Raw genomic sequence first — 27,631 nt, 5'->3', positions numbered from 1 at the left:
ACGCCGCAGAGCAACTAAGCCCGTGTGCCACAACTACTGAGCCCGTGTGCCACAGCTACTGAAGCCCACGCGCCTAGAGCCCATGCTCTGCAACAAGAGAAGCCACTGCAATGAGAAGCCCACACACCGCAACAAAGAGTAGCCCCCTCTCGCTGCAACTAGAGAAAGCCTGCGCACAGCAACAAAGACCCAACACAGCCAAAAAAAAAAAAAAAAACATGTTTATAATTTTCATTTTCAGAGTAAAGAAAACCTAGTACATCCTCTTCTGTGTATGAGAATCATCTCAAGGCTATATAAACACAAAAATACAGGTAACCTGAGCCAGGATAACTCGTTTTGCATTTTACTTTTGTTACCTGGGCTAGCAGCAAGTACTTGGTACAACGATACTAAAATTACCTATTATAACTGTCTACACTGCCAAATGACTCTCCTTTCTCCCTTCAATCTGGTAAAAATAGATGGAGATAGGTGATAGATTGATAGATACACAGAGAGATACAAAGATACACAGGTACATAGACAAAATAAGATTTTTATGTCACAAGATTTCTCACCAAATATCTTCCTGACCTATCTAACAGCTTCCATGAATGAACCCAAACTTTGTACGATTATAATGTTAGTTCACATTTATTGAGCATTTAAAATACCCTAGGCACCGGGCTAAGTCATTCGCATGTGTTATTTTAATCTTTACAGCAGCCGTCCATGTAAGGTAGCTGTTATTATTTCTCTTACTTTGCAAACGAGCAATTAAGTCTTAGAAAGGCAAGCTGAATAACTCAGGTCGCACACAAAGCTGGTAAATGGCAGGCCTGGGATTTGAACCCAGTTCTGTTGGACTCTAAAGCCAGGGCTCTCACTCTCCTGACAACGCTACCTCCCTTTAGGTTACATGCATTTGCTGCTATGAGGAGATATTTTAGGTAACGAAAATTGTCACTGGCTCAGCTCCACCTAAGCGTCAGATTTGGGCCCTCTGAATCATAGCAGTAGGGGTTACTACTTTGAATGGCTCCACAAAGGAATCATTTCTTGTCAAGGATTAGTGGTCCTGTCTTACTTTCGGTCATAAGGGCATGAGTTAAATTAAGTGAAAGCCGGGAGTGCCCAGTGAATCACACCCTCTTTCTGAGTGTGATCTCAGGGAGAGAGGGAGATCTCAAAAGGAACAGAGACTCCACTTTGGAAAGCTTAGATTCAAATCCCTGCTCTGCCATGTTAGCTTTATGACTTTGGGCAGGTCCCTGAAAACCTTAATTTGGTTTCAGGTGTGAAATGGAGATAACACCTCCGGTGAGGAGTGAGGAGTGAAGTGGCTGCCATAAATGAGGTGCTCAATAAATGTTCTTTCACTCCTAACCAGATGGAACTCTTAAAGGGGAAGTTTTCCTTTAAGTTAGTCCAATCTCATAGAAGGTTCCATCAATGCAAATATTCCATTACACCCATAGATCACCTTAAGAATGAAGCTTTTAAGAAACCCTCTGGCTAGTACATCATGAGTTATATGAGTACAAAATTCCCTAATACAGAAGTAGTGTCTGATTTACGCTTTAGGAGCAATTGTAAGGTTGCACAGTTTACTCAGTAGTAAATTATACAAACATGGAAGATAGAAATCCTTTCTCATGGGCATGGGGATGGTAGGTGGGGTTGAGAGTAGGAGACTGCTGATCTTAAAAGCTAACAGTGCTACACCAGGCTTTTCTGTATGGTGGTTATATTCCGGGGCCATGATGCGATCCGGGTGTATCTAAAGTCTGTTAGAAAGAGGGCTGTTTTCTGAGAGGGTTTCACTGCATTTCAAAGTTAGAGAAAGCAAATCTCTCATAGAGAGAGAAAGCCCTGCAAACAAGAGGACTTAAAAACGAGCATCCCATTTACAAAAAGTCTATTCAAAAATAAAATTCGCACCATTAACCAAAGTGCAAAATACCACGATTATCACTTGGACTTGTTAAAAGCAAACTTGCTCCTTGGTCTTGGGGCCAGTATTACATGTAAACTGAAACCCTCTTCTGAGACGACATCTAGAAGAAACACATTAGCTGTGCTGTGTGTCGTCGATCTGGGAGGTTTTCATTGTTCCTTAAAATCCACATTATTTAATCATTCTGATCAAACTTTACAAAAGCTGCAAAACCAGTTAGGATTTTCCTTTGTAAACCAGCATAGATCCAGGAATTTTACATATTGGAAAACACTGGCTTTAACTTTTTTCCCTGTGTTTAATGCTCTTCGGAATATTATTTTTCAATAGAAAACAAAACATTTCGGGGACTTGTTTTGTTTTTAATATGTTAACATATGCAATACTGTGTAAGTGTATATTTGGTTTTCCTTCACCAGAGTGGAATTTGGTTCCACACTACAAACCCATGTATAATTCAGACAATAACTTATTCTGAGTACTTACTGCTTATCTGGGGGGCGGGGAGTAGGGAGAGAGGGTGGGAATTCTGCATTTGTAAGAACTGAATTTCAGACTATTATCAGCCCTGTTATACTAACAATCATATGTTAAAAGTGTTATTCCCTCCTGGCTTGTCTTCATTCTTATTTTTGCCTTTTAAAAAAAGTGTAAGTTCAGAACTGTGTATTTAATTTCATAAGATGCTTTAGAAGCAAGTTCATGAGGATTGGGGAGACTATTAAATGGGAAATGTAATTATATCTTTCTCTAAGAAGTTTTGGTACTCCAGGCTCTTAAATGTATTAGCCCTAAAAAATTAATTAAAAAAGGAAATTCATCTAGCAAATAGAACTCTTGATCTTGGAAACAGTGCTTAGCATTAGGGTCTGGTGCATAAGATGTGCTCACTACATATTTATTGCATGAAGGAAGGAAGGAAAGAAAGAAACACTGCTGTTTATATCACCTGTGTGTTTCCCTGTTGTTTCCCTCTCGCCTTTAGAATTCTACAGCTTGGTAGGGCTTTAGAAGACATTTCATCCAGCCCCTTCATTTAACAGATAAAAAAACTTCTGGATGTGCCATGATCTCCAAAGTCATAGCCTTCTGGTTTATTTGGGGGCCAGAAGTCTGTGGGGATGGGTTGCAGTAGGCACATATTGCCAATCCCTTTATAAGCTCGTAGAGAACTGCCCTCCAAAGATTTCTCAAAATCTAACTTGCAACCTACATTTCTGGTTACCGGAGAAAACATAATCTACCTTGTAGCAAATACTTTACGAGATATTTGACACCGCATAATAGTGGAAAGATCATAAGCTTTAGAATTAGATTTGAACTCAAGCCCAGGTACTCCCATTTACTGGAGCTGAACATTAGACATGTCAGAGTTTACATCTCTGAATCACAGTTTTCTCATTTGTGAAATGAAGACCATAAAGCCTACATGAAAGGATTAAAGGAGCTAATGTATATGGAAGGTAAGCCTGACAAAAGCTACAGCATTTAGTAGGTAGTCAAATGTAATTTCTTAACTCCCTCCATATTTTAAAATGTTACCCTTAAAAGGAGTACCTCCCAATTTTGTAAGTTTCCAGTCAAAGTACTGAGTGATTTTCTGAGCATTATCTTATTTAAGTACGGCAGCTATTACTTCCCCTGTTTAAATGGGCGATTAAGAAATCTGCCCATGTTCTTAAGTGGTGGAACTGAGATCCCCATCTGATTTCAAGGCAATAAAGGGTCTGTTCTTCTGGGAGATAGTCCCATACAAAATGAAGTAGCCATGGGGAAATTTTTTTAAAAACTTCTAGGGTGGAAATCAAATGAGTAGTTAAAAGTAAAATATTTCCAAGTTTCCTATAAAGACATAGACAAGAGCTGAGATTGGGAATGAAGCGCATTAGCCAGTTCTGACTTCTGGGTCAAATTTAGATAGCTATTAATTTTTTGCTATTCTAAATGCTCACATCACACTGTGATAAAGCATAAAAACCAGAACGCCCCACTCCAAATCAATCAGTGCGTCTGTATACACACACACACAAAAGAGCTAGAAAAATATTTGGGCTTAATAGTACCTTCCTCTGTTTTCATGTATCTTTACATATATATGTATATATGACTAAGACCTGCTGACTTTAGAGCATATGGAGCCATCTAAAAAAAGTGTAGAGTCACATTTTATTTCTTTTAGTAGCTCTTTCAAAAATATAAAGAGTGTAAATCAATGTGCACTGGCATCAAAATCAACTGGACTAATCAATCACATTAAATGTTAAGTAATTGTCACTTTACCTTTTTGCTAATCTAGTTCTATGGGTTTCCAAACTGTACATGCAACTATTTTTAGTCTTTAAAAGACATTACAAGTTTGCCATCACTACATATTTTCCGAAACAGGAATAAAGTGAATTCTATCATCCATTGTAGTTCATGCTCATTTTCCCCAAGGAAGTCCTTGTTGTCAACTCCCATGTCATTATTTACACATGCCTGTCTTCACCTATACAAACATGAAATTAAAGCCAAGGCCAAAATAACAGGAAAAGTTATTTTCAAAGTTTAGGATTCTCCTCTTAACCGTTCCTCTCCCTCCTTTGTAATCAGAAAAATCAATAGCAATGATATGAGAGCTCATAGGGTTGACCTTCCGAGCAAACTGCTCCCTCCATAATCCTGCAGAAAACAATGGCTGTGACTACTCCTGCTAAATCACTTAGAAGATGCACTGTGGATTAAAGCAACATAGAATAATAATAAAGCAGCCTAAAATGGAATCAGTTCTCCATTCACCTTTTTCTCCTGGTTGGCAGTATAAAAATTCAGAGCTAAAAATCTCAGAATCTAGGATATAAAATTCATTGTTCCACCCTTGTGCCAAGCTATATGGTTCCAGAGTGAGCTCTGGAAACTGCAGAAAGTCAGCTAACAAGATAAGATAGGTCTGAATGATTTAACTGACATAAAATGCTCTTCAGCATCCATCTAGTCTCAAAAAAGAACTGAAATGCAACAGAATACCAATCTGTTATGTTCTCTTGAGCAAAATGATCTGTTGAGGCCTTGAGATAAAAATGAGCCAGAGTTGGAAGTCAGTCAAAGTAACGAGGGGCTTTCGATGAAAAAGTTCAGAAGAATAACTGGCAAAGAATGAGATCTCTGGGTTCCTTGAAGTAAAGTGATTTCAGAAAATAACTCAAATGTATTTGAATCTTCCATATTTGGATCATAATCTACGATGACTCAAAGGCATTGTGAGAGAGAATTTACTGATACATTAAGGCTCGGTCCTCTCTGGCAAAGTTAAGTGAAAAAAAAAATGAGTCAACTGTTTAGGTAAGACAGCCTAAAATACCAAGATAATGGAGACAACAATTGGGCTTTCCGTAATTCCACCTGACTGGATTTATCTGTATCCTTAGATAGAGCCCTGAGTCCCAGTGGAAGTTACTTGCCCATAAAAACACAGAGGAACTCAAAATAACTCGTATTAGTAACATAGAAGCCATAGGCTGGAATTGTATGACAACTGCCAATACCATCTTTCCCTGACTTACCTATAATGATGCCTTTGGTTACTCTCTTCAGCTCGACCTACTATATCCTGTAAAAAAATCATGTCCTTGCTCAGCATCTATGAGCTAATATTTATCTGAAATGATGAGGAAAACCCATTCTCTCATCCTAAAATATCTGTGCTTGGTGTTAGGAATCATTTGTGCAAAACCAACCACCTTTCTAGGAACATGATTAGAAAAGGAGCACAAATCTTCCTCTATAGTATCCAATTCGTATCAAGTCTTCTTTGTTTAGGCAAGTGGAAAATATAAATTAAGTGTCTGCCTGAACACATTATTTGAAGTATACTTTACCTACATAGTATTTTCATTTTGTACTTTGCTCTCTATTTCTCTTCACTACAACCTAAAGTCAAAAGGAAGTTCAAGCAAATCTGTGATATTACGAAGTAGGGCTATCTCACACCTGAGATCTTTTTTATATGCAATTCTTCCTATTAAAATTTAATTCAATCTCAGAATTTTTTTTTTTTGCCTAAAAGTACCTGAATGACAATTGGCCTGACTTACAGATGAATTTGACTTGTGACCTTAAACACTGGAGAATTAGTGAAAGAAACCCCTCCAGTGCTCTCTCATTAAACAGGCACAACAAAAACCCTAAACTAAACATAAAGTTGATTATATCTTTCTTCTCTCCAAACATGAGAAATGTGAAAATACAAAGTATTTCCATCCAGCACAAACAGGAGAGGAAAACAAACTAAAACAAAAAGGAAATTAAGAGCCAACTGGTCACAGGTATACCTCAAACTAAGACATAAATAAAAGGGTCAAGACACACACACAGACACACACATACTCACACGAATCAATTATTTATTCAGGAAAACATTAACTTCTGATTTCTTTTATTAAGATAACAATATGAAACTGGTTCAGGGATGAATTTTGAGCACTCAGATTGGTGTTCTTAGGAATAACTAGAATTTCTACATAATGGTTATCCATGGGAATTTGTCATAACGGAATAGAAGCAAAGTGAAGAATAATTATCTTCTCTTCCAAAAGTTCCAAGCATAACAAATTATGTTTTTATAAATGTTTGTTTTATGTATGACACAAATCAATTTTATATTGACTATGACCTGAAATTAAAGTGATTGCTAATTTAGTAGTCTTCCACTTGGTCTTGCAACTTTACTCATGCATTGTCAAGTTTCACATTGCTAATTTTCCAACAAGCAGTTTTGTTTTCAAATGCCCCAAGGCCAGTTACTGGGTCCAAACACAAACTTTGTAAGTAAAGAAACTCCAAGCAGCAAGAAATTTTAAACATACAACATCATCAGTATCCCAGTGTACACTGTATCTCCTCTAATTTTAGAGTTCAGTTCTCTTATATACTTACCAGGTTTTGTTATGTATTTTCCATTTTGGTGAGTCTCGGTTTGCAGGAGAATTCCCAATTTATTAATCATAGAAGACTTCTCATCTCTACTCTGGTCAGTCTAGCATGTTATGAACAATGTAACTTTTTCTAAAAAAGATTACTTTTCAAAGTCCTAACAAAAATATGTTTTGTTAGAATACAACATATGTTTGATAAACAAATATGTTTGATAATCATGTTTACATAGGGTAGTAGCAAACTCAATAAATACCGATTCGAAAGTGAAAATACCTTAAGTTTACACATGCCATGAACAATTCATCAGTGTCATTCATTATTTTGCAAAGTGTTATCTTCTCCAGATGAAGCGTAATTTATAAAACTGAAGAAATATAACAGTCAGGTTCTGAGCAAAAATATGTATCCATTTTTATTAGGAAGGGGACTTTTATAACAGAATTGTGTGAAATAATTTTGTCTGGAAGAATGAAAGATTTCAGAGAAAAATTTCTTTCGGAAAAAGAAAGCCTACTTCTGTTTTGGAAGTTGTAATACTATGTGCATACACATGAAGAATTATCAGAAAGATGAATAGCCTAAGGGTCATTTATAAATGCCTATCACCAAAGTAACTAAAAATAAGTCAAACCTTACTTGGGAAGAGACCAACCTTTTGTTATTTTGCTTTAGGTGGTAAATTAGGCCCAAGTCTCAGCTTTCCTTTTGTCAATAAAGATTTTGCTAGTCAGTGGCAAACTTTTCAAACTGAAGAGAAGGTGATGGAAGCACCTTTTTACTCGTTCAAAAAAAAAGAGTAATACAGTAAAATATGAGAGGTAATTCATTTTCCTTTTTTTTTGTATTGAATTTTAAATAATTTATTTATGATGAGATATACAGATTTCTTCCTGGGAGATGTTATGATGCATTTTTCAGAGCAATTACATCATAGTTTAAATGTTTGTCAGCTAGCTACCAAGATGTTTCTTTGCCATTCCATTAGAGTGAAATTAAGATAAAATTAACTTAATGCAACAAAAAAACCCTATGTTAAATTAGCCCTTTTTTAAAATTTAATAAAGCAGGTAAAAAAACAAATAGTAAGTATTCATATTAGTAATATCAGATTACACAGTCACTTTTAAATGACAAGATAATTTAGAGCTACTTCAATGTTTAGTGATTAAATATGAGTACAATTAAATCTTCACTCTGAGAAGCAGTTATATTTAAATATAGTAGAAACCTGCTCTTTCAACTCTGTTCAAGACTGTTAAAATAAAACAGAGAAGAACTCATAGTTGCTCCCTAAATAACTTTATATGTATCACTGGTTGCTATGGAAGTTTACAACACTGAAAACTATCAAATATAATATGGTTAGTGCTCACAGTCACAGAGAAAACCACACAAAACATTAATCCTCAAAAGATGAGCATACAGTCATTTTCAACAAATACTATACATGGTGTACTCAAATCGACTGTAAAGATATATCAAAATTTACTTCTGAATTTTGAACCTTTGTTTTTAACGAGCATACAAACCCACAAATAAAATACAGAAACTTTTTTTGATTTATTTGTAAAGCTTAAAAAATGTGAATTTTATCTTCACCTTCCCTCCTCTGTCTACGCATTGATCCTGAGATATTTCTTCTTTGTTAGCTCAAATACCACCAAACATGAAGTTTTTAAACTGCAATTTAAAATTTATAAAGAAAAACACTGGAAGTTACACTTGGTTGGGTTCTATCCTGCCCAAAAATACACAATAAATGAGTCAAATACTTGTTTAAAAAAATTTCTCATTGTCCTATTCAGAACATTTCTCTATCACCTGAGGTGGAAAGGCTTTTGAGAGATTATGATATATTATATTGCAGGTTTATTGTAAACAAACAAGGTACTTTATCAGCACATTTAAAGCTGTAAAATTAGTGAAATTTTTTTTTCCAGAATCCCGTAATTGGATTTACTTCTAATTATCATCTATTTGGCAAAGCACTTAACTTTAATAGTGGGATTTGGTTTTCCAGTAATCATGTAAATAAGCACAAAGTAAATTAATCTTTATTATTTTTTAAGGAAATTGCAAAAGCTTCACCACCAGACAAAATCTATAGCTTTGATTCGTTTTTAACTATTTCACAACCGGTGCAAATCTTAATTGTTCATTCTCCACTCCCCCACCTCCCCCTCCCATCTCCGTTTTAAGTTTCTTATTCTTTGGTGATTGTTTAAAAACAGCACTGTAAGTGTCTTCATGAACTTCTTATGCTAAGTATCTGCTTGAAAATCTCACCAATATTAAAGGTAGGAAATGAGTCTTGGGTTACCCACTTGGGAGAAATCCTTAGGTGCGGATCTAGAACGGGAAAATTACAGGGAGGTTCCTGTGGGCGTTGAGAAAGTTGGGAGGACGTAAGAAATCTCACCTTTTGAGCTGCTTTGGAGGGACTCTTGTTTTTGCTGCCTTTGGGTCTTCCCCTTGGTCTCTTAGGAGAGGGCTCACCGGTTGGCTCCTAGTTTCGGGGGGAAAAAAAATGCTGCTGTGGCAAGAATGGCTGAAAGAAATTGACCCTGACTCTATAGTTGTATTTTCTGCCTGTGCTGCTCAACAGAACTGTTGGAACACATTCAGTTCAAGCATAAACGGATGATGATGGTACAGAGTTTACAGAAAGGGGAAATAACTCTACTTGTAATCCAAGAATTCATAGAGGAAATTCTATTTCGCATATGAAAGCTAGATTCTATTTCAACCCGAAAAAGGTAACAAAGGCTGACTGTTCAAAGGTTGCTTGTTCTAGAAAGAAAGTTATACATTTTAAGGTGTAAAATATGCAAGGCTGTGTATTTGGCAACGCACAGAAATAATAAGCATTTTACACAAATACTACTCTCCACTATACTAGCATTTTAAACAACAGAAATACGAAGCTCACATCAGAAATATTTCAACAATCTCCCATATTGAAAAAGGTGGCTTTTGATCATTCTGTATATCTGTATTGTAGGTCAGTTATAACTCAATCAACACACTGAGTGAAATACTGGAGCAATTATCCAAGTTCTTCAACTTAAAATAACTCCATTCCTCCTAAAATTTCCAAATAATTATGGTAAATCTGTTGTAGGAGGCTTTGCTTGAATAATCTAGGTAATTGCTTCAATTCTTCACTGCCAGTTGGAGATGTAGGAATGGCCTCCGGTCTAGATTTAAATGTCTTTTGATAAAATAAATATTTTCTCCAAAACTTTCTTTTGAGAAAACCCTATGGGGGTGTACCGAAGAAAACTAAAAGGGATGGGGGGTAGTGAGGAGGAATGGGAGTGTCTGGGAAGGAGAAATTGAAACTATCAATAGGTTTAGCAAAACTTTAAACGGCTTCTATGCCAAGTAGTAAATACTCGAGTGGTTAAGAGAATGCGATGATTAATATTCCAGATCCTAAATATTTATCCAGTGAATCATCAATTTACATCTCATTCAGATTCGGTTATTAAATGAGAATTAGCTTAAAATGCATAAAAGTCTTCAATGAAAATTCGCATCCTATTTAGAGATTCTGAGGAAGGTTTCCTGCAAGCTTCTGTGGGACCACTAGCTCCAGTGGGCACATCCGGAGCAAACACATAGGAGACACATTTTTCTTTCTTTGTGAACTCTGCCTTAACTCAAAGGTAAAACCTCCAATCACCTCCAGACCCCACTGCAATTTCTTTTGGATTATTTTTTGGAGGTGGGGGGCAATTAGTAGAGTTAGAGTGAGCCGGGTGGCGTGTGGGAAAGAAGAGCGGGGGGAAGGGCAGTGACTTCCTGGGAGGTGTAAAACAGGATCCTAACGCGATGTAAAGTGTCGCCCGGGCAGAGCGGGAAAACTCAGGGGCCTCTAGATTGGCTTGTTTCCTTTGATGATTTCAAAAAGGTACAGCAGTCTTTCTAAAACGCACTGGCAAGCAAACACTGTTCGCTTTCCCCACCTTGCTCTCGGGCAGCTTTGGGACTCTAGGATTATTTTCTTATAGGCCTATTTGCCATGAAGGAAGCGCTTTAAGGCTAAAGAACGAAGAAGTAGCTTTAAACCCCACAGAAGCGGAGTTTAAATGTTCTCAATAGACAAGTCCCGCTCCAGCCTTGCCCGCGGAGGCTTGGAAATTGCTGCGAACAAAACCCCTCCACCCCGGGCGCTGCGCGCAGCTCCGCAAGCGCAGGCTACACGCTTAATTGGTTGCATCCGCAGACAAAACCCTCCACTCCGCGGGGTCCCGGGCGCCCCTCGATTGTCCCCTCCCAACCCCCAGCCACTCGCTCTGGAGAAGGACGTTTCAGGTCTGCAGCTCTGAGGCGCGGGACCCAAGGCAAAAGGGTGACTGGGCGCCTGGCGAGGAAGTGACCCTAGCTACCGTGCACCCTCTCGGACACTGCTTGCCACCGCGCCCTTGGCTGAACTACTTGATCCTGTCCCGTGGGGACCCAGGGTCTCCTGTAGCCAGCCCCTTTCCTGGGACACCTCAGCAGCGGCCGCCGCACCGCATTTAAAGAGCCCTAAGAGAACCGGGCGGGCCCACGAGTTCTTTGTCGGGAGGGCGCGAGTCTCAGGCCACCGAGAACTTGGGGAGGGCGCCAAGGGGGCGGCTGCGGCGCGCCAGTCCCCGGCCAGCGAGCAGCCCCGGTTGGCGGGAGAAAGAGCCTCCGGCCCCCGGGACTTAAGCTCCTCCAACCCTGACCCGCCAGAGTACCCCTAACCCCCGGGCCACTGCAAAGCGGCTTGGAAAGTGCCTGGCGAGCCCCGGTTTGTCGGACCCGGCCGCTTCCCGTCACCAGGAGACACCGCGCCACTCGGGCCGGGCACAATAGCGAAAGTCCGAAGACGCGCTTCTCCCGACCCCGCCTCCAGCCCGCACCCGGCCGCCCGCCCGCCGTGGCTCCCACCTCCCGGCCCGGAGGGGCGCGGGCGCCCGGGGCTCCGCCGCGCACTCGCGCCGGGACTCCGCAGCTCGCCCCCGCGGCGGCGTGCGGCGGCCGCACTCCCGCGCTCGGGTGGCCGCGGGTCGCGGGGCCCTCGCGGAGGGAGCGGAGGTGGCGTGCTGCCCGCACCCCGCCCGCGTACTGACTTGCTGCTGCTTCCTGGGTCGGCCGCGTCCTCTCTTCTGAGGCGCCGGGGCGGCAGGTTGTCCCTGGGCTGAAGTGGACGGCTGCCCGGCGCCTTCACCGCGTGCGCTCATCCTGCCTCCCGCCGCCGCTCCCGCTGCCGCCGCCGCTCCTACCGCCGCTGCAGCCGCTTCGCCTCTGCCGCCCCGAATCTGCCCAGCACCTTTCGGGAGACTGTGAGGTAGGGCTGGAGAACGAGGCGGGGTGGGCGAGAGCTGGCGTGCGGCGAGGGCTGCTGCTGCTTAGGCTGCCGCCGCTGCCACCATCAACACCGGACGTCCAGCGGCTGCCAACAAGAGAGAAGAGGGGAGGAGGAGGAGAGAAGGAGGCGCTGCTGGTGGCGGCGGCGGCGGTGGGTGGGTGCCGGAGGTGGAGGTGACGGTGGAGGTAGCGAGAGGAGGCGGAGAGCGAAGGAGAAGGAAAAGAGGGTTTCAAGTTGGGAGGCTCCCCTCTCAGTTTGGGATCAGAAGTTGCGGTCACCGGGAGCACTTCGGAAGCGGCTTGGAAAGGGAAGAGACTTGGAGTGAATTGTGTCCCTTGAAACGTTAGGCGGGGAAAGAATTCCTCCTCCTCTTCCCCCTCGCTCCGCGCTCGCAGAGCAAGAAAGAGAAAGAGAGAGAAAGCAAATAGCGCCTTGGGCAGTTGGAAAGCAGAGGGAGGATGGGGAGATTCTGCCGGGATCGGGTCGGGCACTGAGCGCGGGCAGGGGACGGAGCGCTGGGTGGCACCGCGCCTCCTCGGGTGGCGGGAGCGGGCGGCAGCGGCACCGGGGAGTCGGAGGGGGACGGGCTGATTGCTCTTGCGTCCTGCACCAAGCGCGCGCTGCCCGGGCTGGAAGTTTTCTGAGTTCCTGCCCCAGGATTCAAGCGGGATGAGAGAGTGTATGTGTGTGTGTGTGTGTGTGTGTGTGTGTGTGTGTGTGTGTGTGTGTGTGTATGTGTGTGTGTGTGTGTGTGTGTGTGCGCGCGCGCTTGGGGAGGGGGCGGCGGGATGGGGGGGGAGAGTGCCCACCTCTAATCGTGGGCGGATAAAGGGGAGGGGGCTGCGCCCTAGGAAAAGTATGAGGAGGAGGGAGGCCAGGCGGACCGCCGAGCCAAGGCGCCTGGCCGCGGGCCAGAGGCAGCGTTCGAAATACAACTGCCTCCGCGGCGGCGGCGCCCGGGTGCCACCCGGAGCCCCGCTCACGTGCTCTCGCCCGGCGGCGGGGTTAAAGGGACAGGCCAGGGATGCCGGGCCGGCTCACCGCCGGCCTCGCCCCACCCGCCGCCCGAGGTCGCCCCTGGCCGGCTGTCCTAGGAAGGCGCGGAAATGTGGCTGCCCCCGGAGCCGCGTTTACGGGCTTGGCCTTTACCTGCACCTCCACGATGCGGAGCCAACACTCTGCAGGAAGCGTCTGGCTGCACGCGCGGCAGAGTTCTCGTTTCCTAGGAGTGGGGATCGACTGAAGAGGAGTAGGAGCAGGCCCCCGCCGCCCTGTTCTGCGTCGGAATGCCTTCCTCGCAGATCGCACGACCCGTCGCGCGCGCGCGCGCGCACACACACACACACGCGCGCACACACACACAGACATGCTCGCAGATCCACACACACACGTGCACTTAGACACACGTGCACACTCCCACAGCACATGCAGGCATAAACACACACGTAAACAAACACGCGCGCACTACATGCATACATGCACGCAGAAACACATGCACTTTCACAGACACAGGCACACGTGCAAACAGTGTGCACACAGGCACACGGAGAGCGCCCGCCTCTTTCCTGAGCTTTTTTTCTCCGGGAAAAACTGGAGGCGACGCGAAGTCTCCCCTTGGCTGGCACTATGCACCCGGGTTCCTATGCTCGCAGGGTAGAGGGGTTGCCCAACGCGGGGACCCCATAGCTTCCTAACTCCACATTTGAGCCAACTGTCCAATTCTCCCTTCAATTTACCTCGATTTAACCTTCTCCCTAGGAACTCCCTTTCTGCCAAGTCCTAATTTTATAGCCTGGACTGTTTCTGAGTTATGTGAACACCATAATGACCACAGTCCGTTTTAAAAAGGTGGAGTACATTTTAAAATGTACCTCTTTTCATCCTTGAATAACAAAAAGCTCTGAAAAAATTAGGTTGAGATTTTCACACATCACACCCAAAATTATTTTGGACCAATTCCAAAATAAAAACTTTCACCCGAGGAAGAATTTTTTTCTTTCCCCCAAATACAGACCACCGTGGAATAAAAACCGCCTACTTTACAGCCCTAAGTAGGGAGTTCGGCACCGCCAGGTTCCTCTGTGCCTGTGGAGGAGGCGCGTGTAAACGTCCGCTACAGGCGCGGCAGCGCTGATTGGTCCGCGTTGCCATTTTAAATCCATTTCCAGTTGCCCTTTGCAGAGCTGGGACACTTAGCTGCGCGTTGAGTGCCCTGCAGAAACCCAGGGTTTCTCCTGGATCTGGGAAAGCCTAACAGTGATGGAGAAGGAGAGACCCCATCCCTCCGGATGGAGCCCTGCGCGTACTGGGGAGGGAGGGGTCTCACAGGAACCAAAGGTTTTCTGCCAGGACTTGGCTGAAAGATGGTATCTTCATCAAAGAGATTGAAATTTCACGTACTAAAGATTGCAGGGATGTTTCCTAACTGCCAAGTTTGCACATGCTTTAATGTGATCACATTCGCACAGTGGTGTGCACATTTTACATACACATACAAAATGGGCTTCTCGTTTGTTTTTGTTTGCTTGTTTTTGCAAGGACTAGAGATAAAATTCTGAGGGTGAATGTAGGAGAAATCACCGAAGATTTCAGCCAGCCAGTTAGAAATTGGGGTACTTATTTATATCCTCGGATTTTTCTAAAATATGCAGAGGCCGGCAAGGAAGGGATTTCAGAATTTTATTTTTGCATTAATCCTTGACTGGAAGACAGCACAGAAAAAAATGGGGGTGAGAGCCACTTGTTTTCAGACTACTGTCACTTTGCTATCAGACTCTTTGACCCTTTTTGAATGTATAACCAGAAGGATGGGAAACAAATATTGCAGCAGGTTTTGTCTATATCAGTCTTATATATTTTCATTCCTGGAAGCTATATTTATTTCTAGTTTCTATATGTTTTCTGTCCTCATTTCTTAACTGAAAGATCACTATAATCTCTGAGTTTTTCCAGTTCTGATAGACTTTAAAAAATGTATAATATCTTGCTCTCTAATTGTGTCCTGTTTGTATGTAAATTGAATGTAAATTCCATGGACGCAGGTAGTATTTCTAACACCTCTTTTTTGCACCAGTTGTGTGTAGGTAGTGTTCAGTTCATAATAGACTTTTGGTACTTACTAATTTACTGCTATGACTCTTACTCTTAATAAGTTACTATTTTACAAATGTACCACAGGATGAGAAAAGCATTACATATATTAAAATAACTTCAAAATTATTTTGATTAAAAGAAAATGCATCTGTGATGAAAATATTGGGGTTCTCACATTGTACTTTATCATATTATATTTAACCTTTAATATATTCATGAGTTAAAGAATGATTAAAGGAATTTCTCAATTATAACTGATTGAATTAATCATGGATAATTAAACAGAGATTTATTAAAACCAGATACTTTGGAAGTGAATCTATATAGGGTCACAGAAAAAATAGAACAGAACAGAAATAGCATATACACACACACACACGCACACACATATATATATATGTTCAGCATATAGAAGCTCAGTATAGCACAAGGCAAACACATATTTCTGAAAAATATTTCCAGTATTTTAACATGAACTCATTTGTACTGCTCAAACTCACAGTTTTAGTGATTTTGTCTTTTAAAAGATGCTTAGAAAAAAAAAAAAAAAGATGCTTAGTATTTAATGAAATGCAGGAATGATAATCTCTAGGAGTTTCCCTATGGAATCACCAAGAAAGAATATACAGTGCCAAGTTAACATTTTGGTGGGGGAGGGCAGGGTGGTGGTTTTGGACTGGCTTTCTAGTCCCATAGATAGAGGGTCACCAAACAAAATAAATTTGTCCCCTCATTCACTCTACAAACATATGTTGAATTGGTTTTGCAGTAATCTCACCTATTATTCTCTCAGGACTCAGGATTGTAATTCATTCAGAACTGGAGAGAATCTCTTTGGAAACAGCTAGGTGCTCATTTAAAATCTATTTACCTGTTACGTTAAGCCTTTCATTTACCCTTACAAACATTGATCCTCTTCCATGTAATACACAGTGTCTTCAACAAACATTTATTGAATACCTAAAAGTGCTAGGATTCACAGAACATTCTTTTTGACAAAAGTCACGGAAGTGGAACAGAAGTGGCATAGTTTCATTTCCATGTCTCATCTGTTGACATTATACTGTCAGCCCCAAACAATCTTGGTCTAGGTATACAATCCAGCAGCTTTAAAGTCAGATATAGGAATGGTTGCCCTCCTGGTGTATGTGCTGTGCATAATCCCTGGGAGTATAATTTGATGGATTTTACTCCCGAGATTAGATGGTACAGTTGACCTTAAGATAAGGAAATCATCCTGATGAGCATGACCTCATCATATGTGTGCTTTTAAAGCAGAGCATGTTCTCTAGCTAATTTTAGGAGAGGAAGTTAGAGATTTGGAGCTCAAGAATGATTTGACTGGCCATTGTCTGTTCAAAGATGGAGAGGACACATGGCAAGGGATGTGGGGAGCCTCTAAGAGCTGAAGGCAGCCTCAGGCTAACAGCCAGCCAGGAAACAGGGACCTCCTTTGTAAAACCGCAAGGAGCTGAATTCTGCCAACAAGAATGAGCTTGGAAGGGAATCTTCCCCAGAGCCTCCATTGAGAACTCAGCCAGGCCAACACCTTGATTCCATCCTTGTGATGCCCCCAAGCAGATAACCCAGCTATACCTGCCTTCTGACCTACAAAACTGTGAGCTAGTATGTGGGTATTTTAATGGTCTGTTAAGTCATTAAGTTTGTGGTAATTTGTTGTGCAGCAATAGAAAACTGATACAGGAGGGATCAGGTCAGGTAAACTTCCCTTCCTGCATTCCATGGATTGCTTCAAAAACACAATTACTCATACAGTTTTTCTGTATGTCCTAAGTGTTTGCACTACACCTATCAAGCCACCCACCTGCTGTATCTTTTTGGGCTGGCAGTGAAGTAATGTCCAGCATGGAAACACATCATCTGTGTTGCTTTCCATCCTTTCCTCCTTCCCTCTCTCCACCCCCACTCCATCTCTGTCTCTACCTCTATCTCTGTCTCTTCTCAGTACCTTGGAATTCCTGAAGCCACCATACTGGAGAGACATGGGGAAAGGTCACACATTCGGATAATTCTAGGCTCCCCCAACCCTTGCCTCTAAGCCACCCCAAACTAATGTGAAGCTGTTCAGAGAGGAGAGATCCCTGCTGAGCACTGCCCCAATTGCATTTTATTAGTATCAAATAAATGTTTTTATTCTTAAGCCACTAAATTTTGAGGTGGTTTGTTATATAACCATAGAAACTGGCCCATGATTTTAGAATTAGAAAAGGTAATTTCTTTTTTATTTATCAATTAATAACTTTAAATGAGTGATTTTCTTAGCTAGAAATCACTCTTAGCTGGGACTCACTCTAAACCCTCCTCTTTGCACATTAAATGATCACCAAGTCCCTCCAGTTCTGCCTTCTAAATGTTCCTTCAATCCGTCTACTCTCTACTTCCACTGTCACTGCCCTAGCTAGAACTTTCTCCATTTCTCATTTGGACAACTCCAATGTCTTTTTTTCTGGTCTCCTGATGGTCAGTCTTACGTTTAAAAAATCCATTTTCTACAATGCTTCTAGAAGGATCTATTTCTTTTTTGGATCAGTTATATTTATTATACTAGAAAATGGAGGTGACAGAAAAGCAAAGGAAAAAAATTGCCAGTTATCCCACAACTCATAGATAACCCTGTAACATTTGAATCCTTCTAGACTTTAAATGAACTACTATAGGTTCATGCTGCACATTCTGTTTCATAACCTATTTTTTATGTAAGTAATATATCAAGAATTTTTTTTCATGTCAATGAATGTTGTTCTACAAGACCACTTCTAATGGCTTCACTGTATTCTACTGTTTATACATATTAAAATAGAATACCTGGAATTAAGTAAGCACTTGATAAAAATTTTTATGACATCCTTGTGAAAAGATGAAGAAATATGGCTTGGATGTTGTGCATTCCTTTGTGCTGACATCAACTTCCAAGGTGGTCTTTTCTATCAGCATCCTGGCATAATTTACAGATTTTCAGATATCTAAAGGTAGAAGGGATAGCTAACTCTGTTAATGCCCAAATTTAAGATTGAAAAAGATCTCAACAACCCATACTATAATTTGAGATGATGAATATGAAGTATTCATGAGGGGAATTAGTTTCAAAAGGAGGAAAAATCAGCCATACCAGTATAGGGTGGAAAAAGTGATTTAAAAACAATTCCTTGGATTACATATCAGACTAAGAAACAGATATTGCTAGTTTCCCATCTAATGTTCATTCTGCCCTTCTAATTTGTAAAAGAACACCTACAGTGTTGAGTATGGCAACATGCCCAACCATGAAACTACATTTCCCAGCCTCCCTTTTAGATTGTGGTGCTCAATGAAATATAAGCAGAAGTCTTCAGAAGTACTTCTGGGAAAGCTCTTTAAAGGGGACTGACTCAACTGAGAGGTTTCTGCATTTGGATGTCCAGTTGTTCCAACTCCCATTTATTGGAAAGGACTGTCTTTGCTCCATTGTACTTCTTTTTTTAAATTGAAATATAGTTGACGTACAATATTATATCAGTTTCAGGCATACTACACAGTCATTTGGCACTTGCATACATTATGAAATGATCACCACGATAACTCTAGTAAACATCTGTCCCCATACAAAGTTATTATAATGTTACTGACCATATTCCATATGCTGTATATTACATCCCCATGGCTTATTTATTTTATAAGTGAAGGTTTGTACTTCTTAATCCCCTTCAGCTATTTTGCATCCCCCACCTCCTCTCTTCTGGCCACCACCCATCTGTTCTCTGTATCTGTAAGTCTGTTTTTGTTTGGTTTGGTTTATTTGTTTTGTTTTTTAGATCCATTGTATTTTCTTTACTCCTTTGTCAAAGATCTGTTGACTATATTTGTGTGGATCTATTTCTGTGCTCTCTATTCTGTTCCATTGATCTACTTGTCTTTTCTTTTGTGAGTACCGTACTGTCTTGATAACTGTAACTTCACAGTAATCTTGAAGTAGAATAGTGTCAGTCCTCTGACTTTGAGTCCTCCGTCAATACTGAGTTGGCTACTCTACATCTTTTGACTCTCCATATAAACTTCAGAATCAGCTCGTTGAAGTCCACAAAATAACTTGCTGAGATTTTGATAGGGATTGTGCTGAATCTATAGATCAAGTTACAAAGAACTAACATCTTGACTATATTGAGTCTTCTTAATCATGAACATGGAATATCTCTCCATTGATCTAGTTCTTTCATATCTTTCATAAGAGTTTTGTAGCTTTCCTTATGTAGATCTTGTACATATTTCATTAGATTTATACCAAAGTATTTCATTTTGGGGGGTGCTAATATGAATGGTAAAATGGCTTTAATTTCAAATTCCACTTGTTCACTGCTGGTATATAAGAAAGAGATGACTTTTATATATTAACCTTGTTTTTACAACCTTGCCCTAGTCACTTATTAGTTCCCGGAGTTTTTTCGTCAATTGTTTTGGATTTTCTCTATAATCACATCATCTATGACCACAAACAGTTTTATTTTTTCCTTCCCAATCTGTATACTTTAATTTCCTTTTTTTGTCTTAGTGCTTTAGCACTTCATCAACTACATTTCAGATTTTCTTACCCCAGTACTGGTTCTGCAGAGGTTTCTGCTCTGGGAAGTTGTCATTCTGTTTATTCACCTGTCTCTCCAGTTTTTGAGGTAGTGATTGCCATGTGATCTTACTGCTCTTATGCATCTAAGAATATTTTTTTTTTTAGTTTGTTCAGCTTTTTACTTGTTAGGACAAAATAGCAACTTATAAGCTCCTTACATGCCAGATCAGAAACCAGGAGTTCCTAAAACTGGCTTTTAAATACTCAGAATAGAGAAAATAATAATATCACTATGTTTTGCCCTTGTCAAAGTACATCAGGAAAATTATATTTAGTTCTAGGCATTGTGTTTTAAGAGCGATTTTGACTAATAACATGTGACCCAGGTAGGTTTTCCAAACAAGTCATACAAAGACCATTTGAAGGAAATGGGTTTTTTAGCCTAAAGAAAGACTTGTGGTAAGATGATCACCATTGTAAAGTACTGCTATTTTGAGGAAGTAACTTTAGATATATTCTTTATTGCTTCAAGCAGAAGAAGGATGGGTCATCAGATTTCAGCCAAATATAAGATAGAACTTTCCAAATTTAGGGTTGTTTGAATCCACACTGTATAATCTTATTGCACAGTCAGTGAATTCCCAGTTATGGAGATGTTTATACGCAGAGACTTAGCGACTAAACAAAGTACATTGTGGGAATATTTGGAGTAGGAGGTGAGATTAGAGAAATTGTTTTCACTCCTTTTGAAGACCGGAATCCTTCTTCAAGTGAAAGCCTACTGAAGCCTTCTCAGTATAACCCCACTCCTGGAAAGACTCTCTAGCACTTCCTAGGACACAGCTTTAAAAGACTGGATTAGAAGATAACTCTGTAACTCCGATTCCAACTCATAATGTTAAAAAACCTAAATCCAATGAATATTTGCCCATACATGATTTTTGTCTTTGATATCCAAGAAAAGTATTGGGAGAAAACCTGATTTATCATCAGAAAACTTTTAAATAAAAATAAAATTCCCTGTCATATATGTATCATAGGTGAATGATTATTGTGTATTTTAAATGTAAAACTACATTACCACCTAAGGGAAATTTTAGTCTGTGCCATCATCTCCATAATTTTTTGTAAAGTGTACATTGTAATAAATCAGTAACTAGTATCTATTATAATAGTAATAAGTAGTAATAAATAGTAATAAAAATGAATGATAGAACACCCATTTGGTACCAAGCTTTGTTTCAGGTGCTTTGGGGGGAGGGAGGCAGAGTTCAAGGAGGAACATTAAGGAGAGAGAGAAAAACAAAAACAATCAGACCTAGGTGTAGGTTCAGACTTCAAAGAATTTACAAACTGGCCAGAGTTACATGTACAAAAGTCACTATAATTTAAAGCAGAAAAAAAGATAATCACTTTCAAGTATGCGCTGAGTGAGTTCAAGGAAAGAAGAGATTTCCATGGTATGGGAATTAAGGGAGGCTACTTGGGAGCAGTGGTGTTTGAGAGGGCCTGGAAGGACAGCTAGACAGAGATGGGAGGAAAGGGATTTCAAGCAAAGGGAAGATTATGGAAAATATTGCTGAAATGCAAACTGAAGCACTTATACCAAGAGAGGTTTTACTGCATTAGTCAGAGGCCAGCTGGAAACAATTCACGGCAGATGGTTCTTGGGAAGGCACTGGACTGGAAGGACCACATATAGAGATTGGGCAGAGTTATAGGAACAAACAAGGAATGTTGAGGCCCCCAGACACTAGCAATACTGGGGAGCCATTACCACCCTAGGACTGAAGGGTTAAGCAAAGGAAGCAAAGGAAATAGCATTAAGACCCTACTGAGAGTTGGAGCCCTGGGGGAAGGGCTATCTGGTGGGAGCTGAGGTCGCAGAGGCCCGTAACCACTGCCAGAGAAGAGGCACCAAAGCAGCGAATAGATGGGAAGAAATACCCTGACCTCTTTCTCCTTCTGCTCTGCTTTCTTATGTCAGTGCCTCCCATGACCAAACTCAACAAGAAGCCAACAAGCAAGGGAACTTGGATGATGTAAGCCACCAACATGGGCCTGCAGGTAGGTGGGGCACAAGCAAGGCTGAGAAGGACAAAAAATGGAAACTGGGTGGGTGGTTGGTTGAAAGAACAAAGAATAAGCATGAAATGAAAGATTAGAAGTTTAGAGAGAATTTTGGAAATCTCAATTACCACTTTAAAAATTTCTAAATTATTTGGTAGTCCATGTAGAGACGCTGATGCTTGATCAACAAGAGAATGACATAACAAACATCCCAGAAGTGGGCAGGCCAGGCAAGGCAGAACTCCGTGATGTTATCAGTGTTCCATGTTCCTTCTTCCATTCTGCACCCCGATTCTTAGCATGTGCCTTTCATCTACGGTCACCCTCATGGCTAAAATTTGGCCACTCCACCTCTAGTCTCACATCCATGTCCTAGACAACAGCAATAAGAAGAAAATGACAACGAAACCAAAGTTTTCCAGAAATCCACAGCAGATTTTCGTCCCAGGGTCAACCTCAGCTACAAAATGAGGGAGGCTGGGAAAAAGGCACATTGCTACTCTGAATAAAATCAGTTTGTTTTTTTTAAGAAAGAAGAGAAAATGAAATATTGAGTAGAAGCTAGCAACATTTGATATAAAAGAGAAGAAAGCCTGATGAGACGAGGGCACTCTAATTCTTAATTATTTGAGCTTCCAGTAATTCCAAATTTGGGTGTTGTTGCCTAGATGGAGAGGTTAGGAGGAGGAGTTATTTGGGGGAATGAAAAGGGTTTCTGAGATTTGAGACATACTAAATTTTGAGTGACAGCATCATATAACACATAATGGCTAAGCCATGTTAGAAAACAAGAAAGGGGAGAGAACTGGAGATAGAGAGTTGAGTGGTAAGGTAGATTGGATTATTGTTCCCAACTTTTTACCTCTATACTTAATAAAATTATACACTCATACCCTTTGCCATTGCAAGCCAAGTTTATTTATCAGCTCCACTGAAACTGGGTTTGGTGACATGAATTTTTTCGACAGTGGTTTGAGAGCAGAAGTGACATGTGCCAGTTTTAGGCCATGAGGTATTTCTGTTTGCTGTTTGAGATTCTCAGCTCCCTTATGAGAAGAGCACTCCCTGGTCCTACGATAAGGACTCATGAAATGGATCAGAACCAATGCCCAGCCAAGCCCAATAGAGCCACAGGCAACGTGCGAACTCATGAGGGAGAAACAGATGCCTGTGGTTAAAACCACTGAAGTTTGAGGTTGTTTTTATTATGAAATGCTATTGTAGCAGAAACCTAATTAATACATGTGGTCACTCTCAAATACACAAGAACATATGGGAACTACTTCTCCCTTACTAGGAAGACCCTGATCAAAAAGACAGATAAAACAAGTTTTGGCAAGGATATGGACCCTCATACATTGCTAGTGGGAATGTAGATAGGTACACCCTCTTTGGAAAAGTCTGGCTGTTCCTCAAAATGTGAAAAGTAGAATTATCATATGACGCAGCAATTCCACTCCTAGATGTATTACCAAGAGAAATGAAAACATAGGTCCATACAAAAACTTACGCGTGGGCTTCCCTGGTTGCGCAGTGGTTGAGAGTCTGCCTGCTAATGCAGGGAACACGGGTTCGAGCCCTGGTCTGGGAAGATCCCACATGCCGCGGAGCAACTAGGCCCGTGAGCCACAACTACTGAGCCTGCGCGTCTGGAGCCTGTGCTCCGCAACAAGAGAGGCCACGATAGTGAGAGGCCCGCGCACCGCGATAAAGAGTGGCCCCCGCTCGCCGCAACTAGAGAAAGCCCTCGCACAGAAACGAAGAACCAACATAGCAATCAATCAATCAATCAATCAATAAATCTTTAAAAAAAATAAAAAACTTATGCGTGAAGGTGGAGAGCAGCATTATTCACAATAACCAAAAAGTGGGAACAACACAAATGTTCATCGTTGGTGAATGAATAAACAAAATGTGGTATATTCACATAAGGGGATATTACTCAGCAATAAAAAGGAATGACATACTGACACATGCTACAGCGTGGATGACCCTTGAAAACATTACGTTAACTGAAAGGAGCCAGATTCAAAAGATCACATATTTTATGATTTCATTTATATGAAACTTCCAGAATAGGTCATCTATAGAGACAGAAAATAGACCTGTGGTTTACAGAGGATGGGGAGGGGGATAAGGAATGACTGATAATGGGTAAGGGGTGTCTTTTGGGGGTTATAAAGATATTCTAAAATCGATTGTGGTGATGGTGTCACAACTCTGTGAGTATACTAGAGTTGTGTACTGTAAATGGATAAATGGTATGGTATGGTTTAAAACAAAGAACAAAGGACAAAGCCACAAACCTGTCAATAAGACACATGCTGTAAGCTGAGGGCAATAAACCAGTCACACTCTCTCACCTGATCTGACTGTGACAATGGCATATGTGGTTGTGAAAGCTGGTCTGGGGTTAGTAGGTGCAATCTTTGCCAGACAAATGGAGATATTCTGTATGTGGTGCTAACTTGCCTATGTAGGAAAAAGGCAGATATTCGTGGTTTCATTAGCACCATGATGATCTCACCCAGTTGGTTTCAAGCTCTGTAAAAAATATTTCCTTTAATAATGTTCACAAGCTATACTTGAATAAAATCTAAGTGTAGAACATTCAAACAATTCAGAAAGATTTGGAGGAAAATATGAAAGTGTGACAATCTTTCTTTACCAGCCTACCAATGCTACATATTCTCCTCCCAGAGGTAATCACTGGAAAAAATTGACATACTATAACCTTCTAGTCCTTTGTTCTAAGCATTTGCTTAAATATATAGGCAAGTCTACAGCCTTATTTTTACATAAATTGGACCATACTAAGCACATTGTACTGAAACTTGCTTTTAAAAAACATGTCTTGAAGATCTTTCCATTCATTTTTATCAGCTGTACAGTTTTTTTCTATAGTATGGTTATATCATAGCTTGATTATCTATTCCCCTATTGAAAAATGTTAGGTTGTTCCCAATGTACTGCTATTACAAAGCAATGGTAACAGAGTTCTTGATATATACATCTTTGAGCATGTGTGCGATTTTTTCTGCAGGATAGTTTTTAAAAGTTACATTTCTGAGTTGAAGAGAATGCACATCTTAAATTTAAAGTCGCTTAAAAAAAATTAGTAGAAACCTTTTTTCCAAATAAACCTTTACATGGAAGCTGAATATGTAGAAAATTAAGAGAGAAAGTGCATTGATCTTGGGCAGGGAAGCAGAGCTCTGAAGCTCTAACCCCTCGGCCTCACTCTCAGCCTCTGGCTTTCATTGCCCCAAGGCACCTTCATGGAACCCTAGGGTTCCACAGAGTACAAATTGGAAACCATTGCTTTAGTCAACTGAATTGACATGTAATATTTCAGACCGTAAGGATGGATTTCAAATGTGGTTTTTATAACAAATTAATTCCAAATCATATAGTTTTAGCAACCTATAAGAGTAGTGTATTATTTTATGTCAACCAACTGGACCATTGTCAATGAGGATGACTTTTGAAAGCAATGGAGTTTCAGAGTTTCTAGAGAAGAGAGACTTAGGGGAGGTAAGCTGATTACAGGAAGGGGCTGGGTACTGCTGCTGCATTCACATGGCAAGCTGCCTGCCTAAGCTGGCTTTGGGGAGCTGAGAGTGAGTGGTAGAATAAAGCACCTCCCTTCAAGCTACCACTTGGCTTGACCATATCATAAACGTTTCATAAATCAAAACGAGATGTCACGAAGACAGAATAATTCAGATGCTAGATTTTATACATCTTTATTACCTATGGTTCTGTGTTAAATCCCAGGCTTAGAAATAGGAGCTTTGAGAATGCTTATATTACCATCAGCTAAAGGAATACATCTGGATAGCAATAAGTCTTTTGCAATCCAACACAAAACGTAAGGTTATGTTACCTAATTCTTATGAAATCTTTAAAAAATGAAGTTCGAGAGTGTAAATACTTCCATAGCAACTCCTTTCAAATATACCAACAGCATTTAGATTGGAAATCATCATGAAGACATACAACTTACAGTCCCCAATTCCATTTTATAGGGAAAAAAATAAGTAAAGCTAGATAAGGACCTCCCTGGTGGCGCCGTGGTTAAGAATCCACTTGCCAATGCAGGGAACATGGGTTCGAGCCCTGGTCCGGGAAGATCCCACATGCCGCAGAGCAACTGAGCCCACGCACCGCAACTACTGAAGCCTGCGTGCCTAGAGCCCGCGGGCCGCAACTACTGAGCCCACGTGCCGCAACTACGGAAGCCCATGCGCCTAGAGCCCGTGCTCCGCAACAAGAGAAGCCACCGCAATGAGAAGCCCGCGCACTGCAGCGAAGAGTAGCCCCTGCTCACCGCAACTAGAGAAAGCCCATGTGCAGCAACAAAGACCCAATGCAGCCAAAAATAAATTTAAAAGAATTTTTAAAAAAAGCTAGTTAAAGCTGCGTAGTTGAGACACATTATCTGAAGCTGAAGTCTGGCTGATATTTGAGAAAATAAAACAAAATAAAACCCAAATATTCAAAGACATGTCATTCCCACTCCTTGTCACAGCCGTTCATTCCCTCATTGAGAGCAGAGGCTGTGTCTTTTACCTTTCTGTCCCATGGCCTTGCATAAGATTCAGTAAATCTTTGATAAATGAATGAAAAAACAAATGATTGGTTGCCACCAAATCTGAAAGGAGAAAGTACATCATTTAATTAAAACATTCTGGCCTCCTAAAAGCCGTTCTTAATAAAGGGACAGATCTTTTAAGAAGCAAACCACTTCTTTAAAATTAAAAAAAAAAAAAAAAACAAGCCCCTTATAAAATTCTCAAATACTGCAGAAAGATATAAAATGTTCTAATTTCACTCTCTAGAGGTAATGTCTGTTAATAGCGTCTTGTTAATTCTAAATGTTTTATGCTTTTGTGAGTCTATGTGTAGAGAACACCTCTTACTCTTTCTGGCCACGCAAGGTAAGCATCCTCTCCCCGTGCTTTGGGAATTCCCACTTAATACTTAGTGGGGCACATCTTGCCTCTCAATATAGAAGCTAAAAATGCCAGCTATTCCCTTTTCTGGTGTCTCGTGCAGCAGAGGTATAAACACACATTCTAACCTCCATCACTTAGCCCCCTAGACTTTAGAAGGTAGGAACTCAAAGAGCAGAAACCACAAGGAATCCATGCTGATGAGGATGGGGGCAGTGGCTGCAGTCAGCAGTTGGAAGAAGCAGTGGGTTAATGGCAGGGCACCAGCAGCATCCAAGATTTCCCAGGGCAGCTGCACGGTGTGGTCTGCAGCATTGTAACTGGCTGCGTAGCTCAAAGCTGGTTCTGCCAAAGGAGTGCATTGTGTTTGTGCTTTGCCCAGGTCTCACTGGATCCCTTTTTACTGTTTTGTGTGCTTCTCCTCCCCAGCACCTTGAGGCTCTTTCACTTCCAAAAAGCAGCACCTACATCTTTTTCTCAAGGGCTGTCCTGCGGCTCCTGGAATTAGCTTTTGCCAGAAGGCATGGAAAGCCAGAAGTCCTGGGAATTTGCCTTCCTGGAACAGCCCTTATCCAGTGACATAGAGGTGCACAGTTGGAAAGCCCAGCCCTAGGCCTTGGGTTGGGGCCGTACTGAGGTGTAACTTCCACTACAGAGTTTCTCTGTGGGATCAGGCTATAGCTACTCTGGGGACCTTTGCTTGAGACTGCACCTTTGCTGGGCTTTCTCCCCTTCCCTGTCCTGCTTCCCCAACTCCCATG

The 27,631-nt window shown here is 41.2% G+C and overlaps 1 protein-coding gene and 1 long non-coding RNA gene across 2 annotated transcripts in view; one reads left to right on the top strand and one right to left on the bottom strand.

Annotated features, from left to right (window-relative positions):
- The window catches only part of HMGA2 (high mobility group AT-hook 2), a 139,752-nt gene extending 126,282 nt beyond the window's left edge, over positions 1 to 13,470 (bottom strand). Inside the window, exons 1-3 of the mRNA XM_036866339.1 lie at positions 13,344 to 13,470; positions 11,956 to 12,278; positions 9,273 to 9,359 (exon numbers count right to left, since the gene is read on the bottom strand). Coding sequence (XP_036722234.1) covers positions 9,273 to 9,359; positions 11,956 to 12,066 — 198 coding nt within the window. The 5' untranslated portion in view covers positions 12,067 to 12,278; positions 13,344 to 13,470. The remainder of the gene's footprint in view (positions 1 to 9,272; positions 9,360 to 11,955; positions 12,279 to 13,343) is intronic.
- Positions 12,034 to 27,631, top strand: part of LOC118902231 — a 70,561-nt gene continuing 54,963 nt past the window's right edge. Inside the window, exons 1-2 of the long non-coding RNA XR_005021528.1 lie at positions 12,034 to 12,173; positions 21,833 to 21,912. This is a non-coding gene — a long non-coding RNA (uncharacterized LOC118902231). The remainder of the gene's footprint in view (positions 12,174 to 21,832; positions 21,913 to 27,631) is intronic.

The sequence above is a fragment of the Balaenoptera musculus genome, chromosome 10 (assembly GCF_009873245.2).
Source record: "Balaenoptera musculus isolate JJ_BM4_2016_0621 chromosome 10, mBalMus1.pri.v3, whole genome shotgun sequence".
Taxonomy (NCBI): Eukaryota; Metazoa; Chordata; class Mammalia; order Artiodactyla; family Balaenopteridae; genus Balaenoptera; species Balaenoptera musculus.
Note: the sequence above shows the minus strand (reverse complement) of the source record. Positions and strands in the feature narration are given on the sequence as shown.